We start from the raw sequence: 20,465 nt of genomic DNA on the forward strand, positions 1-20,465 counted from the left end.
GTAGAGCAGGCCCTGCACAGGCCGCAGCCCCCGGGCTCTCCTAGTGCGCTCCCCAAGTTTCCCCTCAGCAGCGCGGCCTGACCACTGCGGCAGACCGGGGATAAGCTAGAAAGATCGGCAAGTTAAAAATTAGGAGGAGGGCACTGGGCTGGCGGATGAGCCTCCATAATACAGGCTGGAGGCCGGCCTTGGGCGCTGTTTGGAGGCGGGCACGGTGCTGCTAGCCGGCTCCATAGGTTAGAATTGGGTGACGGGAGGAGGGCCCTGTCCTCCATAGGCCGCCCCCTCTCCTCTTGTTGCGGTGCCGGGCCATGTTGCAGGGCTCCCGCCGCCTCCTCGTCGCCAGCTGCTTCTGGGGGTCCCGATCACTCACCGCAGGGTAAGAGGGTGAGAGACAGCCGGACCCTTCTCTGCCCCCCGGCCCGGTATGTCCCGTCTATATGGTACCGGACACAGTGTAAAGTCATGAGTCAGCAGACATTGTGCACAAGTCACACTGTGCGGCTTCTGCTCCTCCTAGCACTATAGGGCCCAGTCTCTTCATAGAGCTTATCTATAGGGTTAGGGTTTCCCCACATCAGGCATCATGTGTTACTGTGACCCCAGCTTTTAGAGCAAGTGTAGGTCTATGAGAGTTTGGGGAAAGTTACTCATGTCACCCACCACCTACACAGTACGTGGTGACCCTAAAACCCACCCACAGCGCTACCTATAGGTGAGGTATAAGGTGGGAGACGACTCTTATGTATATGACTCAACCCAGATTCATAAGGAACCCCACAGCTTTGTATTGTTAAGGATGGGCTACAGGAGCCCCTCCATGGTACACATCTGTACGTTATCATGGCCACCTACAGTTTTAGGGCAGTATGTAGACTTTAGGGCCCTTGTTTTAAGAGGGCTTAAAATCTGGTTCTAGTTCCTCTTTCTTTGGACTTGTTTCTAGTTTTCCTAAATATGTGATCAGTGTGCAGGGTAGGAGTGTGACCATTCCAGTAAGGCGGCCATAGAGGTGACCTGTTATCAATGTATATAATCCTATGTAAATGATCTGAGTTCTTGTGGAATGGACGTGTAGTGGCCGCTGTCCAGAGTGTAAAAGCGAATAGACTTAGAAAGTAAAATCTTATGATGATGTGGTCTTTGGTCACACCATGGCCGGGTAGTAACCAGTGTCTGTAAGTCTCTGCCATTTTCGTTGAGTGGTGGGACAACAGCCGAGGAGAGGTGATTTGCCTAGTTACATTACTGTTAAAACGTGTGTTTACAAAACGCTTATGTTAACCCATATGTTAACATCATATTTACAAAGTGTTTGTAAACGCAAATGTTAACAGTAATGTAATTCAGCAAATCACCTCTCCTCAGCTGTTATAACGCGTTTCAAAACGCCACGTGTGAATGCGACCTTAGGGTGCTGTCAAATGGCGCGTTTTTGGTCCGTTGGACTTAAAATGCATGCGTTTTTTGTATATTGATCATGCGTTTGGCTGCCTAGAAATGATAAAGCAAGAAGGCACCCTGTGACCGCACCCTTATGCCCACTTATCCCAGTTGTGTTCTGTCTTTGAAATACTGAAGATGACTGTGAATACACATTTATATAGGTTTTAAAAAAATGTTAACAATGTGCACGAAAAAAGTCTGTTGCTTCTCCATCTTCTGACGCTAATAACTTTTCATACTTTGGTGTACCGAGCTGTGTAAGACATCTATTTTTTTTTTTTTTTTTTTTTTTTGGCAAGAGGGGCTGTATTTTTCCTTCCTACCATTTTGAAGACTATGCCACCTTTTCATTACTGTTTATTGATATTCTAGACATTTGGCTTTTTTTTTTTTTTTTTTTCCTGTTTGGGGGTTCACCACCAGGAATAACTGTTTTTATATTTTGATAGATCCGGCAATTTGGTACGTGGGAGTGGGGGGAGTGTGTGTTTGAGACCCTGTAGTTTGTTAGTACCATATACTAATGTATTGCAGTATATGGCGTTTTTACTCGTGATTCATTACAATGTTCCACTGGCAGAAACTGTACAGCCTCCAGTTTTAAAAAGAACCAAGGCTGTCATGGCAATCAAAAGGTTAACACTGATTGTGCTAACCCAGCAAGCCCAAGTCCGTGAGCCCTCTACATACAGCATTAGCAGCTCCGCGCTGTACTATTTGGGAGCACTAAGAGGTAAATTTTACACTAGCCGCATAATTACTGTAGAACCAACTATATGGGTGCGCAAGATTCCGTATTTAAGAGGGAATTTTAGAAAGGACATGTTATCCCTTCATCAGAGGGCTGGTAGTTTATAGTGTTAAAGCTGGTGACCAAAAAGTCCAAAAGTTCCAGCCTCGGGCACAATTCTTGTAGTAAAATCCACACTTTTTTTAAATTGTTAAGTGTCCATATCAATAGAAACATCCAACCTAGAAGTTAAATCAAAGATCAGCAGGTAAAGGCTACGCGTTTCAGTAAAACCTCTTAATGAGGTCTTGTGTTGTGCCCCTTAAGCAGGTTGCATGGCGCTGATCTTCCCTCTCACCTGTATATGTGACCCACAATGACTTGCTACTGAGCAGATCAGGTAGATCACACCCTAGGAGCTGTGCCGCTGACCTTTAAGAGATTGTGACAAGTTCCAGCCTGTGTAGCATTCATGTCACTCTGCAATATAATCTTTTAACCATTTGGTTACAGCTTTAGTTCTTTTCAAGCCAGCGGAAAATGTTCTTGTCATCTGTCTAGAATAGTGTCCAAAGTCTGCTGCATCCAGTTAGGAATTAATGGAGAGGCCATATTTTCTGGAAACAACCACATAATTTGGTGTTTGGCCACATTCACACAATTCAGACTTCATGTATGAACACGGCCTTGAGCATTGGTTTTGACTTTTGTGGCAAATCCTATGTTTTTACCGTACCATATTTTTTAAGATTATAAGGCGCACAAAAATCCTTTGATTTTCTCAGAAATCAAATAGTCCAGTGCGCCTTATATATGAAGCATACTTACAGACAACAGCTGCCTTGAACTGTGCACAGGTCTGCCACCTGTTGGTCATCCATCCTTATAATTGGGTGCGCCTTATAATCCGGTGCGCCTTATATATGAACCTAGATGTTTTAGCAGGCATTTATTGATGGTGCACCTTATAGTCCGATAAATACTGTAATTCTTTTTAAAGAGAACTCGGCAGGCAAAATAACCCCCTAAATATATTTTCGTAAACTGCCATTAGAGAGCATTGCCTCTATCCCTTCATTGTCCCTCTACATGCCTGTAACCCTAAGCAATGAGGTCCTAAAGCTGTATGCAAATGACCTGAGAGATGTCCAATGAGTCATTAGCATATTCAAGCTGTCCAGCTTATTCATGATTGGGAGGCACAGCCACACCCCCAGTGCTTGACTGACAGCCTGTGTACTGGCTCCTCCATGTGATTCCTGGTGCTGGCGCCCCTTGCAGCTTGTGTGTGTATGAGATACAACCGCTCCAGGCAGCCATGTTATAGCCGAACATGTGTACTTGTGTAGCTGATGTCTGTCTCTCACATATGTATTAGAGGGAGAGCATGTCAGCAGATACAGCACAGACGCTAGCAATGCTTTACTATACATTACACACAGACATGACCAGGGGTGACATCACTGCCTCTGACCATGTGACCAGCCTCATTTACATAACAAAGAAAATATGATTTTCTAGAAATAAAGGTTGACTAATGATTGACTAGATAAAGGTTGTGATGGAATCCTTGTTAGCTGCTCCAACAGGTAGTGGTGACAGACCTGATGATAGGTGTCCTTTAAAGGGAACCTGTCACCAGGGACTTCATTTTCACTAAAGACAGGCTGCAATGCAAATATGCTTTTCTGCTTCCTGTAAGCATTTTCATAAAAATATAATAGCATTTTATAACTTGCCTTGTGTAGTGCCAGGGGTTAGGCTTTGGTTTGGCTGCATTTCAAAAAACGGCATGTGACTTGTCCGTGCTGCTCAGTACTCAGCCCCCACCTTAGTGCTCCTGTACAGCTCTGTGAGGGAGGAGCTGTACAGCACAAAGATGGGGTCTGAGAGTGGAGGAGTCTGCAGCACAGACAAGTCACATGTTGGTTTTTGAAATGCATCCAAACCAAAGCCCATATTTGCGTACCATAGCAAAGGCAGATTTACACTGCAGCTGTAATGGGCTTCTGAAACCTTTCTTTAGTGAATATGAGATCACTGGTGACCGGTTCCCTATAAGCAATGGGGTCCTAAAGCTGTATGCAAATTACCTGAGATAGGTCTAACGAGTCATTATCATATTCAGCTTCCCAGCTTATTCATGAGTGGGAGGCACAGCCACACCCCCAGTGCTTGACTGACAGCCTGTATAATGATGGAGGAGCCATTACACCATTATGCCTCACAGCCTGCAGCCTGTGTGTGTATGTGAGAGATAAAACGGCTCCAGGCAGCAATGTTATAGCAGAACATGTCAGGTACTTGTGTAGCTGATGTCTGTGTATTAGGAGGATGCAGCATGTCAGCAGATGCCGCACAGACACTAGCCATGCTTTACTATACATTACACACAGACATGAGCAGGGGGAGGAGACGGGAGGGGGAACAGGGGTGACATCACTGCCTCTGACCATGTGACCAGCCTCATTTACATAATAAAGAAAAGATGATTTTATAATGATTCATGTATGAATTGTCTAGCTAAAGGCTGGGATGGATCTTTCTGAGCTGCTCCAACACGTAGTAGTGACAGGTGTCCTTGAAGTGGGGATTCCCATAAACCCCTAAGGATGCAGGATTTTTAAGCACCTTCCACCTTCAAAAATCCATAACTTTTTTCACCTTTACAGAGCTGTGTGAGGGCTTATTTTGTGCTTAACAAAATTTACTTCTCATTGACATTTTTTATTCCATGCTATGTACTGGGAAGCTGGAAAAAATTCCAAATGTGGAAAATATGAAAAAAAATAATTTGCGTCACTTTCTTTTGGGCTCAGTTTTTATGACTTTCACCATGCGCTCCTAATAACACCTCTACTGTATTCTTTGGTTTGGTACGATCACGGTGAAAATTTTTTTTTTTCGCCATTTCCTAACACTAACTTTTTCATACTATGGTGTTCAGAGTAGTGTTAGGTGTCATTTTTTTTTTTTTGCGAAATGAGCTGACGGTTTCATTGCTACCATTTTGAAGACCGTGCAACATCGCACTTTATTATTTATTTATTTTTATGTGATGTAAACTGGTGTAAGTCGCTTTTGGGTGCTATTTTCCGTTGGTCCACCGCCGGATATAACCTTTTTAATTTTAATCGGGCATTTTGGGATGCAGTGATACCTAATGTGTTTTGGTTTTTTTTTTTCTGTTTGTTTTGTATCACTTTTGGGGAAAAGGGGGGGGGGGTGATTTGAATTTTTTGTTTACTTTTTTTTCCCCCCACTATTTTTTAGACCCTCTGGGGTACTTTTAACCCTAGATAGTCTGATTGTTCCTACCATGTACTGCAATACTCCTTTATTACAGTACAGGCGGTCCCCTACTTAAGGACACCCAACTTGCAGACAACCCATAGTTAGACAGACCCCTCTGACCTTGGTGAAGCTTTCTAGTGCGTTACTATAGTCCCAGACTGCAATGATCAGCTGTAAGGTGTCTGTAGTGAAGCTTTATTGATAATCCTTGGTCCCGTTACAGCAAAAAATGTTTAAACTCCAATTGTCATTAGGGCCAAAAACTTTTTTTCTCTGGATCTACAATTATAAAAAAATAGTTTCGACTTGCATACAAATTCAACTTAAGAACAAACCTGTGGACCCTATCTTGTACATAACCCGGGGACCGCCTGTATATGGCGTTTTTACATGGGATTCATTACAATTTGCCACTGGCTGATTGTAACCAATCTACTGAAACCATGCAGCCTCGGGTCTGGCGAAGACCTGAGGCTATCACGGCAACCGATTGCCGCTCCCCCGAACATCGGAGGGCGGCAATCTCAACAAAGAGGCAGTGCCCATGCGCCTCCCCTTTTTCTCAATGACGCTGGTGTCTTTGCTGGCAGCAAACAAGGGCAATTGCACAGCCCATGGGTGATAGCGATAGATCTTTGCTGCAATATGCAGCAAAGCCCATCTCTATAAAGAGGACTCAGCAGGGGAGCCCTCTTCATACACCCTTCACAGCTCTCTGGCAGATATATATCAGTCGCTGAGCGTGGAGGGGTTATTATGCGAAACGTATGAGGAGCATTTTCCGTCTACTGCTGTTTTGCATTGTCTTATGGCAGTGATGTTAAACCTTTTAGAGGCCAAGTGTACGAACTACAGCCAAAAACCCACTTATTTATCACAACGTGCTGACACGGCAATTTAATCGGCACCTAATTGGTCCCTGTACTCAACAGTGAGGCTACCCAGGGCTGCAGGATGTGGCCCTAAGTCTCTCAATCTTCCTGGCAGACTGCTGGGGTGATGGCCCGGGTGCCCACAAAGAGAGGGCTGAGTGCTCAGGCTGCTTATGTGCCCATCAGTCTCTATTTTTGATGCCTCCTGACCACCTCTGCCAGCAAGGAGCTGGGCCTAGGAGGCGCCACAAGTTGGTGGAGTTGTAGTATCGATGGGTAAGGACAACTCAATCTGCCAGAAATACACGTGGATTATCTGTCATCTTCCTCCATTATGTAACGTACTCTGCCGGTTGTGCAGGAATGCTGACGCATCAGTCTCTGGGGTAAGTGGCATGAAGCACACTATATATCACATCGTACCGTGTACCTTCACTTCCCTGATTGTAGTAATGCTTCCTCTGTATGGGACGATGGCTGTGTACGGCAGGTAACGGGGCTGTTGCTTATTTCCTGATTCACTGGATGTGGATTCTTATTGTTAAATGCTTCCTGGATCTTTATGCACATAACTGCTAAAGCAAATTCCATATTAGATGGTGAAGCCTGGTTTCTCATTAGTCTGTATCATGTGACTGGGGACTGGCTTTATGCTGCTGTACTGAAGACCTCCTGCCCCCTCAGTCACAGCAAGGAGACAAACTGTACAAGCCACCCGGCAGCTCCCCTAATGGGGTAGATTGCATTATATACCCCCCTAGATAGTAAACTGCAATATGATCAATTGTTAACAAAATACAGGCATGTCTGCGGTGAAGAGGCATACGACGACGTTCACAATGTTCTTTCATGCTCAGTTGCGTGATGTCTGCGGCCGGGTGTGAACATGTCCTCGGGGCCTGCGCGCATCATGTGTTTGCATCCTGGTCAGGCACTGTTTTTCTTTTTGATCATAAGTGCTGAGTAAATAGGAATAATGATGCAGGTTCCTTCTGTCTATCCTGTTTAATGTGATTCAGATTGACTGTTGTTGTGTTGTTTCCCCACTTGCTTCATGGTAATTCCTCTTTGGCCATAATTTCTGCCAGGTGTTAGATCGATTCATTTCAGTAGTGAAATATTCTAAGCTTTGGTACTGCCAGTGATTTGTCTGCTCGTCCCTGGTGTGTTTACGTGTATAGTGTCAGGCCTGAACTAGAATAACCCTCTGTAATATTTCTGCAGGGTAATAATGCTGTCATGGGCTTCCCCGCCTGTCAGTAAGGGGCACGGTGTTTACTCTGGGCTCATGTTGGTATCATGTGATACTCTTGGTGCGGTCGGGGATGTGAGTCAGGGTTGAGCTGCGTTTCTGGCTGACGTTCAGCTGTGTGTAGGGTTTCCCTCTGCTTGGGAATAACAGGAATGTCCTTAGACTTCTATCCCCGAGGTTGTTTTCGCTTCTGAAATTTACTACACATCGGGAGAAGCCATTCTCTTGATTGTTGGGGCAGTCCTAGTGGCGGTCTGACCTACTGATGTCCTACTTGGTTATCCTCTATCCTTTGGAACCTAATCTGCTCAGACACTCACCGGAATAATCCCTTCACTTTTGGGCAGAACAAGCATATGACCTGCTGCTCCAGTTTGAGTATTGGAAATTGCTGAGCACAGCGCTAGGATCTCTCCGGCACTTTCATTCTCTAAATGTGCCCTGAAATTTCGGACAATTCCAATCTAATGAGGGTAGTGGCAGGGCGTGTGCTTTACAGGACCCCTGTTATCTCTATTACTGAGAGTCTTGGTAAACCCTTTTTAGCACAAAGAGCTGTACTTGTTGTGCCGTAAACATAATGGCACTTGTGTCGCCTATGCTGCAGCATGTGGGTTTTTTCTTTGAGTGCTTTTTGATACAAAAATAACGATCATTGTGGCAACTTAACATAACAAAATGTACTTTCCTACAGTAGGTAGGTTATGTATTTAAGATGGAGCAACTTCCCAGACAACATATGAGTATTTTCTAGCATCTGTTTTTCTTTCTTGGATTTATTTTATGATATTCCTTTTTTTTCCCCACTACAGATTTCAGTTTAAACCCTACAGCAAAATGAACTCCCTTTCAGTAAAACGAGTTGTTAATGACATCATCAAGTCCCCAGAAGACAAGCGGGAATACCGGGGCGTAGAGCTCATCAATGGGATAAAAGCCCTTCTTATAAGCGACCCCACCACTGACAAATCCTCCGCAGCCCTGGACGTTTACATCGGTATGAAGTTTCTGTTGTATCTTATTTTTTTTTGCATTGCAAATATTTCCTGTCCCTGTCGGTGTGTTTGCATTGTTGGAACACTAGACAAGTGCAAGGCTTGTGATACAAGATGTTAGTTTGATCTCTATACTCAGTCCTAAGGACTATGACCTTGGTCCCGGGCTTGTTTTGTTTACATGGAAAGCATGTGACATGTCGCTTGTCCATAGATCCTCCCGGACATGAATTCTTTTTTTTTTTTTATCGGCACTAATTATGTAAGCAAATACTGCAGTGTAGTCACTGTTGCTCTATTGAAATAAGGGCAGGAATAGGATGCGCTCCAAGTTTTAGGACCGTTGCAAACACAGCAATGTGTAGGAGCCCATAGAATTACACAGGGACGTGTGCTATCCATTGAAAAAGCTAGCCCACACTGCCAAAATATTTACCTATGCACAAGGTCTGTCGGTTACAGTCCTAATAAATTTATATTTAATAAATCTCATGTACTCCATTATAGATGAATATTTCAAGTTGCCTTAACCCCTTAATCACCATTGTATCGACTTTTTACAGCGGTCATTAAGAGTATTTCTTCTGACACTAGGCCTTTCTACGGTGCCACAGCAGAGGAAAATTGCAGGACATTGGGTTCTGCATGGGCCAAGGTTTGGCTGTGTTATCACTAACACCTGGGGTCCTAAAAGCTCCCATCCTTTGTGTTTAGCCTTAAGGCATCGCGGTCAAAAAAGGACCGCAGTGTGTAGGCGGCTGCAGAAGGAGCGTGCTGTAATCACAGGGTATGGCACGGCAGCCCAGGGTCCAGGAAAGGACCACCGGGGCTGTCTGTGACTAGTACCTAATAGGCCAGGCTGGAAGCCTGTCAGGGGGGGCTATAATGCGCTGCACTATAGTACTAGTGCAGCACATCATATAAGATCTCAAACAATCTGATGTAAGTGTCCCGTTGCAGGACAATGTCATATAAAATAAATAAGAACACCAAACCCACAAAAGTCGCCTTTTTAAGAAGAAAAAGTGAAAACGTGCACATTCTGTACTTCCACGTTCCACACCCATACCAATCCAGGCTACAAAACTATTAGTATTTAATAAAAGTTCACCAGTAAGGCATAAGAGTCCCAAAATGTTGCTGTTAAAAATTACTCTACACCAAATATAGTAGTTCCTTGTTGAAGTGAGGTCGTGGGGCAGAGAGAAGGGGTTAAATAAAGTTTTGTTGTTGGCAGCAAGAAATAAAGACTTTATCTATACTCCAAAGGAAGAGGCCTGTCCTCATGTTGCTTTGCTCTTTACACAGCAATGTGAGGACATGTTTCTAGTGCATCTTGAGAAGCAGCAGCTTCTCAGGTCTGAAAAATTAATTTATATTGCAAACCCTCAGAAAACGACACTGGTGTCCATCGCTGCTACTAAACGCTGCCTGCACTTTAGCTTAGTTAATTCCGTTGACCGATTCCCTTTAATCTTGTTTTATAGTGCACTGTATTAAACTATATATTTTTTTTTGTGGCAGGGTCTCTGTCCGATCCAGAAAATATCCCAGGTCTGGCACACTTCTGTGAGCATATGCTGTTCTTGGGCACACAAAAATATCCAAAAGAGAATGAGTACAGCCAATTTCTAAGCGAACATGCGGGGAGCTCCAACGCCTTTACCAGCGGAGAACACACCAACTATTACTTTGATGTGTCCCACGAACACCTTGAAGGAGCATTGGACAGGTGAAATAAGATGTAGAAAGATTTTGTATGCAACAGGTTGGCCCAATATACAGCTATGCTGGAGGTTACAATAGCCAGACTGGTTTACAACCCTTTTTGGACCAGTGGCTTGGGGAGAGGGCATAAGTGTTGCTGGTGATGGGACAAAAAAAGTTGGGTACCACAGTGTATGAGGTAAGAGCAGCTACTGACAGTGTGGTGGAGATGCCTGGCCTAGCACTGCTCCTGCTCCGTTGCCACAGAACCAGTATGGTTATAATGGTACTGTGTAGCTGTCAATCTCCACTCCGTCAATCACCTGCCCAATATTTAATGATCCCTGTCCCAATATTGATCTGTGGGCCACTGTCTCAAGCAATTACACAGCGACTGTCTTGTTCAGATTGCCTGATCTGCTGTATGTCAATAACTGATACAAGAAAATTCATGGATTTTTGTGTTCCTTTTCTAAGGTTTGCCCAGTTTTTCTTGTGTCCTCTGTTTGATGAGAGCTGTAAGGACCGGGAAGTGAACGCAGTAGATTCTGAACACGAAAAGAATTTGATGAACGATGCCTGGAGACTCTTCCAGCTGGAGAAGGCGACGGGAGACTCCAAACACCCCTTCCATAAATTTGGGACAGGTGAGTAATATTTCTTTTCCAAGTTATGTCCAAGTAGGGTATGTCACAGTATTTCATCTCTTAGTACATTTGTGTGACATGGGAACAAGCCCAAGTCACTGGCCACTTTACCTAATTTTTTTTGTGTGTGTAATTGACAATATAAATCTGTTAAAAGTTCTGCACCAATTTTTTTTGGTAAGCACAAGAGATATAATAGATAAGCCATAAATATCTTCTAGATGCCGACCATGGCCGGCGCCAGCACCCGGCTTACCCGGAGGGGCCCACGGCACAAACTGGCAACATAAGTAAACTCAATTATATCGGCATACTTGTTGCCGATGTAATTGAGATAAGCGCCGCACTCAGTGCTGGCCCGGCTGACGGGGCGGCACAGCAAGCGGACCTGCACAAAACACAATAGCATCGGCGCGGCCGATGTATTTCTGCCGCGGAGCGTCTAATACTGTGCAGGACGCTGCCGACGTAATGACTTCACGCCGCCAGCGTCCCTGCTGCTGCACAGTAGACGCTGCTGTCACTCGGAAGATAGCAGATGAAGAAGATGCAAGCAGCCCTTGAGGTAAGTTAGCGTTTATTACTTTTCTCTGGCCACTAATAATGTGTGTTTTAATTAATGGAACCTGTGGGGTGGGGGGTATATTAATTAGTGGAGCCTGGGCGGGGATGTATATTAATTAACGGAGCATGGGGGGCTGTATATAAATGGAGCATGGGGAGCTGTATATTAATATTGGTATCTTAACGTTCTGCGTTTTTAAGGCACCACGTGAGTTCACTGCTAAGGGGCCCAGTGAGGCGCCCAGGGGCCCACTGAAACCTGGAGCCGGCCCTGATGTCGAGAAAAGGAGTTTAGGGAACCCTGTCGCCACTGCTGATTGAATAGGTGGCCACACAATTTGTTACACTGTAAATATATCCACTGTAGCAGAAAACAACCTGATTTGGGTCTGAACAACAGCACCCTTGTCTCTGATAGATGTATATTTATCTCTATCTATTTTTGAAAATAAGGCCTAACGGCAGTCATTGCTATAGCTCCCCCCACACTGCACATTTGTATTTGAATATTTAAATTGTCTACCAAGAGAATGTGACGTGATAAAATGTATTACTGTTGCAGTGAAAATGTGCTAAAAAGAAGCTACCTGGACAAGCAGGGCTAATTTAAGTAAAGTGCTAAACATGAGCGATTGGAGCCAATGCTTCTAATTAGAAATGGAGTCACAAGAAATTTGACATGAAATTAAGGGTTTGGAGAGTTGAGGTTCCAGAAGATGATTAATGACTTAAAATACCAGGATTAGCAAAAGTGCCATAGATTGTTGTACATGGGAATAAAGTCACAAGATTCTTGATGGAATTCAGTTTGGTATGTTTTGGTGACAAGACTACAGTATATTCATATTTTTTTTGTTGAACATTAAAAGTGAATGTTTGTTCATCGAAACATAAGACATCCCCTGAAAATAAGACCTAGTTTGTCTTTAGGAGAACAAAATAATGTAAGACATGGTCTCCTTTTTGGGGAAACTGGGTACCTCACTATTCTGTGCAGGAGACATCTGTATCCACAGTCTTGAACACATCCAGCTCTACTACATACACAGATGTATGTGCACACACGTCACCAGGGCCGGTTCTAGACAAAGTGGGGCCCTGGGCAAAACTAAAAGTGGGGCCCCAAAATAAAACTATTTTATGACCAGTCACCGTCAGCAAGAGGCTCCCATTAGTATGGTAAAACTGTAATATGGGAGAATTTTATAGGAGATAGATGATAGGGAGATTGATGGGCAGCACGGTGGCTCCGTATTTAGCACTATAGGCTTGCAGCGGTGGTCAACATTTGCAAAACCATACTGGTAGGTTGATTAGATTGTGAGCCCCATGGAGTTTGCTGCAGATTACGCAGCGCTGCACTAAGCTAAGGGAACGTTAAATCCACAGGGGACACCAAACAATTTTTGCAGAAAATTGCACTGAGCTTCACACAGATGTATCATTGTATGCTCCAGTACACAATGGTCACCCAAATAAATAACTATATATCCATAAACCCCTCTGAGATAATAAAAGTCACTATTAGATGTGCGCCATTGTATTATCCGCAGAATAACAGAACCCTCCGCACTTCATAAGAATTTTGAGTGAGAACGTCATAACATAGGTGTAAGTAATGGAGGATGGTGGGAAATAAAAACTTTATTCCAGAACGTGTGTGTTTTTGGTGTTACATTTAACTTTATGGACACGTTCTGGGCCGCGGTGTTACTATTAGGCGAAGAGGATCGAATGTTCATCATATCAATTTTCGGGAAAAAAAACTATCACGAAATAAAAGGCAATAAGAGAGAAAGTGTATTCTTAGATAGTTTTGGATAGGAGAGGGTTAAAAACATGAATATTAGTTGATATTATTCCTTATCAGAATGTAGTAACATATAAAGTGATTATTTCCATTATCTGTGAGGTGCAGCAGCTCCTGTGTGCAGCAAATGCTCCCTGTAGCTGCCGGCTAAGAATCTGGAGGGGGTCACTTCAGAGGACTATATCTCTGGCTCTGTAACACATAGAACCTCACTTCCTTTTTCCTATAAAAGAAGAGTTCCTCTTTTAAATGCATCTAAATTTGTGTTTCTAGGTGTCATGAAAACTGAGATATTATCTGTTAAACTGCCGTCGGGAGTGATTTTTATATGTAAAAATGGCACCTGATATTCTCACTTTAAACCTGAATATCTCTGGATCCAGGGCACCTAGAAACAAAATTCAAGATTCATTTGAAAGAAGAGATTTCCCTGGGCAATTGCCCACTTTGCCTACCCCTAGCGCCGGCCCTGCACGTCACATGACCTTCTCGCCTATGAGCAGGGATCAGCAGCCACTCCCCTCCCAGGAGTTCAGGTTTTTTTTTCTACTATGGACTCCTGGACTTGGCTGCGAAAGCAGCTCCTGATAATCCGAGGGGTATAGTAAAGAAACTACTGGATGTAGGTATCAAAGATGATGGGCAAAGTTGTTATTATTTATTTATTTTTTTTCCCCTTCTCCCTCTAATTTCTCTCTTTGTGGCGGTTATTGTTTTGCACCCTTTTTTTTTGCCCACCGTTACTGTCTTTACACATTTTCTGGCTGGTAGGTTGAGTATTTGTCCTAACACTATGTCTATGTACAGAAATCTGCTAAAGTAAAACAAGTGTGCAGGAGAAGGCTCCATTTCTGACTGCGCCAGGAGGAATGGGACTCCTGTTCTTGTGAATAGTGGGAGTTTTCGGCGGGTTATTGGTCCCCGTAGAAGTCTATGGCGCCTAGCTGCAGTACGGTGACCACACACGTGTCGCAATACTGTTCCACGGGAAAAAGAGCATGCTCTATCTTTTCCTGCATGCGCGGTTGGGCACCTGCCTCGCTATGGAGAGGCTAGGGGTGAGCAGCAGGCGTATATAGTAGTGATGTGACTCATGGAGCGTGCAACATGAGTAATTATATAGTGTTCATCTGGAACTAGTTGTTTTTTGCTATGAAATCTTTTACGATTCCCATTTGTATAGGAATCTCTGGTCGGAAGTGACACCTTCCTGGGAACCTGAAGGTTGTAAATCTCTGATTGCAGGGAATCTGTCTAACAAGATCATCTGCAGACAAATTCCCTTTATCTGCTGGTGTAGACTAGTCCAGGGTACATTAATATTTTGGGAGCCTGTATAAGGGGCACAATTCCAGAAATGTACTCTGTACCATTTTTTTAGAGGTTCAATTGCTGCCTATTGAGTATAGGCGGGGAGGTGCAATGTGTTACTCATCAGGTGTTTCCCACTAGTTTCTGTTCAGCCCAGTCATTTTATTTCCAGTCTCAAGTGAATTGGCAGAACATTTACAATAATATTTCCCCTGTGGTGGAGCCTTTGTTCCTCTTCTACTGCAAAAAGACACTTGGCTGCGTTCTTTGTTACTTTCATAATTGTCATTTCCTGGAGCCTGGAAATTACTGTCTTGTTAAAGTATTAGCATCAGGGCTTAGAAAGCTTTCTTCTACTATTCTATCTAGTCATCCCAAATTTAGTCATGCAGCCTCCATGGGAACGGGAATACCTGTTATTAGAATTTTGGTCCACAAGCAGCCGCCAGCTTGTTATCCAGGACATTGTTAACCCTGTTCTCCTTCTATATTCTGCTAGAAATTATACATGATGGACATGGCTCCTTTGCTTCTGTTGGCTGTAGTTGCGGCTTCTGGCCAGTACAGAGAGGTGTCAGTGTTGCTATAGTGTTACCATAAGGTCTTTTAATATATGGAATAACCCATCTCAGGAGCTGGTCACTACAGTGTGAATGTATAACAAACCCCCTTTATATCAACAGTAAAAACGACCTGGAGCTGTGGAGGTGTTCACTGCTGAGCTAGAAGCCTCCACAAGGTGGAAAGAGACTGCACACAACAATGTAGGTGCAGCAGGATGAGTCAGGAAGCATATGCTAGGCTTTATGGGGCTTGTTGGAGACTGCATGAATTCTTTAAAGTGTAACTGTCATTCTGAGCAAATAAAACTAAAAAAACATACTTCTGCTCCAGGTGTCCCTGGGAATCATTCCTCAAAGTATTTTGCCTCTCGGTCCAAATTTAGTACCTCTTTTGGCCCATAGCAACCATGGTTTTCAGCTCTCAAAAAAACTATAACCAGCAAGATGGGAGGGGTGGGACTTCCTCCTGTCACCTCATCACAAGCACCTGCTACTGACCAATGACACCAGAGCTATCTTATATCTATCCATCTCTCATATCTATTGGTGTATTTTATCTACTCATATCTATTATCTATCAAAAATAAAACTCCAGCACAGCTTGCAGACTTGGAGAGTCTCTCCTGCCTCTTCCTTGTGTGAGGTGATGGGGGAGGGGGGGGGCTGCATTTTGTCTGTGTGGATTATTTGTTTATATACAAGTGCCGGGAAAGCTGAGGGACAGATAAGTGTAGGTGTTTTGTTAATACATTAGTTAGGGCTTCTCCCTGCACATGACTGTGTGCTGGAGCAGTGACACATGAGGTGATCAGCTGATTGCAGGGAGAGAGGGGGGGGGGGGGCGTCTCTGCTTCTTTATGAAGAAGGAATGTCCATAGTAACATCCATCTGAGCAGTCACTGACATCTTGGGGAAGTCTGCAGAATACAAGAGAAAGGAGCAAGATTTGGGTAACTAATCCAATTGCAAAAGGGCTTAAAATTACCTGCCCTACAACATATCAAAGGTTTTTTGAAATGACGGTTACACTTTAAGCCCTCTCGATGTCTCTACCTCTATTGTAGGGCTCTAACATTTCTCCCCTAGAATGTCAAAGTATTTGCTTTCTCATTTTGACTACTTTTAAAGAGGACTTTTAACCCCTTACCGACATGTGACGTAATAGTACGTCACATGTCTGGTCCCGGTACATGTAGCGGGCCGAGCCCTCTCCATAGCCGGTAAGTCTTTGCTGCATATTGCAGGAAAGGCTTACCGTTAACACCCGCGATCGGTGCCGGCACCGATCGCGGGTGCTTTACCGCTGATCGCCGCCGGCAAAGGTGCCGGTGGCTTCAAAAAGACGGTGGCGCGCATGCGCCGCCATCTTTCCGTGGATCGTCGCTCCCCATGACTTCATCGGGGAGCGGCGATCCGTCGCCATGGTAACTTCGGGTCTCACGAAGACCCGAAGCTACTTCGGGTTAACCCATTCATTACCATGTGCTGTCAGCACATGGTAATGTATGAGTAGTAAAATCCCCATATACTGCCATACTGTAGTATGGCAGTATATGATAGGATCGATCAGACAGCCTAGGGTTAAAGTACCCTAGGGAGTCTGAAAAATAGTAAAAATAAAAAAATTATAATAAAAAAACCTAAAAATTCAAATCACCCCCCTTTCCCTAGAATTGATATAAATATAAATAAACAGTAAAAATCAAACACATTAGGTATTGCCGCTTTTTGGCCTTTACTCCTAAAATGCTAGTTACATATGTAAAGGCTGTGAATAAAAAATGTGAGATGTAGCAAGGTGATATAATTTATAACCAAACCTATTGTATAATATATTTGACATATGCTGTAGGAGTGTACATGGTCCGACAGTAATGAATCCGATATCTGACAGGTTGGTACTGCTGCTTTGTCTTTCAGGTAATAAGCTTACTCTTGAAACAAGACCTACCCAAGAAGGGATTGACGTGCGCCAAGAATTGCTGAAATTCCACTCCACGTATTATTCTTCTAACCTCATGTCCATTTGTGTGCTTGGAAGAGGTAATTAATTTGCTCTGTGCACTTTGCATGTACACACTGGAATAACCCTATTCTTGGCTGTTATATAACTTCTATTTAATTTTTTTTTTTTTTTCCCTTTATACTTATATGGTCCATATATCCTAACTTTTTTGTGGAATTTCACTGCGCTCTTAATAAAGATTTTTTTTCAGGTGCTTTGGAAGGGACCCAATCCTATTGATTGCGTAAAATGCAGATCCAGTCACACTGATGGCTTCAAAATTAAATTTTTAGACTTTAACCGTTGTGACGTTTCGGTCTGCTATAGACCACCTTCAGACAGTTTGTTACTGAAAGTATAGGTTAGGCGCTGTAGATAAATAGAATGGTGGCTAAGCCAAGCGTGGAAGTGCGCTCGAAAAAATATTACCGTATAAGCCGGGACCCCAAATTTTACCACCAAAAACTGGGAAAAAGTACTGACTCGAGTATAAGCCGAGGGTGGGAAATGCATTGGTCAAACCCCCCCCCCCAGTAGTATACAGCCTGCCAGCCCCCAGTAGTATACAGCCTGCCAGCCCCCAGTAGTATACAGCCTGCCAGCCCCCAGTAGTATACAGCCTGCCAGCCCCCACGGCCCTTAACAAAATAAACTTATATACTCATCCTCCGATGTCAGCGCGACTTAGCGATGTCCCCGATGTCAGTGCGTTCTTTCTTCTCCACGGCTCCTCTTCTCTCTTCCGGCATGGACGCGGCCATGTTTTCTTCTAGCAGGCGCATACTATGACGCGGCCGCTGCTGACGTCATAGTATGCGCGGCCACTAAGAAGACATGGCCGCGTCCATGACGGAAGATAGAAGAGAGAAGAGGAGCCGCGGAGAAGAAAGAAGACGGGACGCGCTGACATTTGGGAGATCGGTAAGCCGCGCTGACATCGGAGGGTGAGTATTTAAGTTTTTTTTTTTTTTTAAGTGGGTAATTTTTTTTTTTTGTTATAGACTCGTGTATAAGCCGAGGGGACGTTTTTCAGCACATTTTTTGTGCTGAAAAACTCGGCTTATACACAAGTATATACGGTATTTCAAAGCTATCCGTGCGACTGGATCTGAATTTTGCATATCTCAGGACTTGTCTGGGCAGTCAAAGGATCATGGTTATATATGATACGAGGAGATCCTCCATCAGGATGTGGCGCCTTACTGTAATGTTGTTAGTATAGCGCTATAGTCTGGCAGGGATAAAAATATGCACCCTTTTACACCCTTGATATTGGGTCACTTTCTTGTTCTCATTTGCATCTATAATGGTGATGCTGTGTGGTGGTTTTTTTTTTTTTTTTTTTTGGTGTTGACTTGCAGACGACCCCCTAGTTACAAATTTGACTTCTCTGGATGCTGGTAATTTTACTTTCATTGCAGACAAAATGCAGTCATGTACTGCAGCCTTGGACTAAAGTAAATTAAACTTTATTGTTCTTGCTTCCTTGTTCTTTAATAACCCCAAATTTTTTAAATCTGGTCACCGTAAGTTGAGTTACTTACAAAATATACAATTCCAACTTGCATACAAATTCTTTGCATAACTTCAGAATAAACCTACAGGACCCATGTTCTGTATTCACAAGGTTATGTACATATCATCTGTATGAATTCTCTGGGAGGTAAGAACCTTCTAAATTTTGACTTAAGGGGGAAATGGAAGTGTTGGAATAAAACACCATGTTTAAGTGGTATGTCCGAGATGAAAAGGAATAGGAATATGGGGAGCAAGGGAGCTTCATCAACCTTCTTCATATTATAATTTAGTGATCTGGGACAAGGACACTTTCATGTCCTGTAAAACTAACATCAATTGGAATATGTATGTAACAACTGTGGATGTAAATCTATGCAATGTATTGCACGAAACGGTATATAATTATGTGATTTTGTATTTAAATGAAAAGTTACACCATAGGTTCTTTTTTTATTATTTTATTATTATTTTATTTTTTATTATTATTATCCTTTTGGACCTCCTATATCTGAAAGTGATGGGGCTATGGTGTGAACAGATGTGAGAAGCTCTTGTGTGCAGAGCAATGTTTGTGATGCTGAATGTCGGCCCGCACAGAGGCTGGTGCTATGCCAACAGTAATGTGATCTGGAGTAGTGATGCTTTTTATAGAGTACTGTGTGCCCTTGTACTTGTTGCTGGGATACCCTCAGTAAACTATGCAAAGAGCTTGTATGTGTGAGTTAATAAAATTTTTTTTTTTTAATGGGGGAAATTTTTTTTTTAACTTTGACATGTTTTGACAATTTGGATTAACAATGATCCAGACAATAATGCAACTAATCAATAGCCTCAACAGTGACTATGAGACCAGTGATTGGTTACAATGAAGCAGGAAAGACCACCAAGACCGTCAGGGGGTGGGAGGAGGCCCTGCTGGAGCAAGTAATTAAATGTTTTATAGTATGAATTCGGATTGTGACAGTTCCTCAAACATAATTCATACCTCTGGACTCCAGACCAGTTATTTGATCTACACTGTATCATGTACATTAACACTGCGCTAAATGCACTACATACATCTGTAAGGATTGTATAGGTTTTCAGTCTTCCAGTGATGGGTGCAATCTTTTGTAATTTTAAATATAAGAATGTTGTATAAATTCTCATGCTGTAAAATAAGCTTTATGTTACATTAGATCCCATTACATGGGGGTTTACCACTAGAACTTGCCCTCTGCTGTCAAATAGGGGTGAATGCACAAGCAACACTTTATCCATCCAGGGAGCCACCAGGTCATTATACTTGAAATAAGCCGGAGTCCCAGCAGTCAAACCCTCTTGATTAGACCCTTGTGGGATGGGGGGATAAGTGTTAATAGTAATATCTGACTGTGTATCGCCCATGAAATGTCTTTTGTACGCACACAATCTGTATGATGTGGAGATTGTGTACATACTGTATGCATTTTAACACATTGATGTCACCTAAATGCCTTAAATGTGTTTTCGCTTTTTTTTTTCTTTATACATAGAAACGTTGGATGATTTGACAGAGTTACTAGTAAAACTGTTTGCAGAAGTAGAAAATAAAAATGTTCCAGTTCCCGAATTCCCTGAAAATCCCTTCCAGAAGCAATATCTACAGGTAAGGTCTTGCTTGCTATCTTAACCCACTAAACTACCAGCCCCCTCAGGTAGGAGATAAAATGTCCATTCTATAATCTTTTCTTTTATGTGAAATCTCACCTGTTAGGGATTTTTATGCAGGG

At 43.2% G+C, this 20,465-nt stretch overlaps 1 protein-coding gene across 5 annotated transcripts in view; it reads left to right on the top strand.

Moving 5' to 3' along the window:
• IDE (insulin degrading enzyme) overlaps nucleotides 1–20,465 on the top strand; it is a 48,846-nt gene that overhangs the window by 246 nt on the left and 28,135 nt on the right. For 2 of the 5 annotated variants that reach the window (XM_072131009.1, XM_072131010.1), the window contains exons 1-6: nucleotides 225–379; nucleotides 8,407–8,591; nucleotides 10,114–10,321; nucleotides 10,774–10,943; nucleotides 17,112–17,234; nucleotides 20,229–20,341. In XM_072131009.1, coding sequence (XP_071987110.1) covers nucleotides 312–379; nucleotides 8,407–8,591; nucleotides 10,114–10,321; nucleotides 10,774–10,943; nucleotides 17,112–17,234; nucleotides 20,229–20,341 — 867 coding nt within the window. In that variant the 5' untranslated portion in view covers nucleotides 225–311. Of the gene's footprint in view, nucleotides 1–224; nucleotides 426–8,406; nucleotides 8,592–10,113; nucleotides 10,322–10,773; nucleotides 10,944–17,111; nucleotides 17,235–20,228; nucleotides 20,342–20,465 lie in introns of those variants that run through there. The other 3 variants (XM_072131013.1, XM_072131012.1, XM_072131011.1) reach the window with 2 other exon arrangements.

Source organism: Engystomops pustulosus, chromosome 11 (assembly GCF_040894005.1).
Source record: "Engystomops pustulosus chromosome 11, aEngPut4.maternal, whole genome shotgun sequence".
NCBI lineage: Eukaryota > Metazoa > Chordata > Amphibia > Anura > Leptodactylidae > Engystomops > Engystomops pustulosus.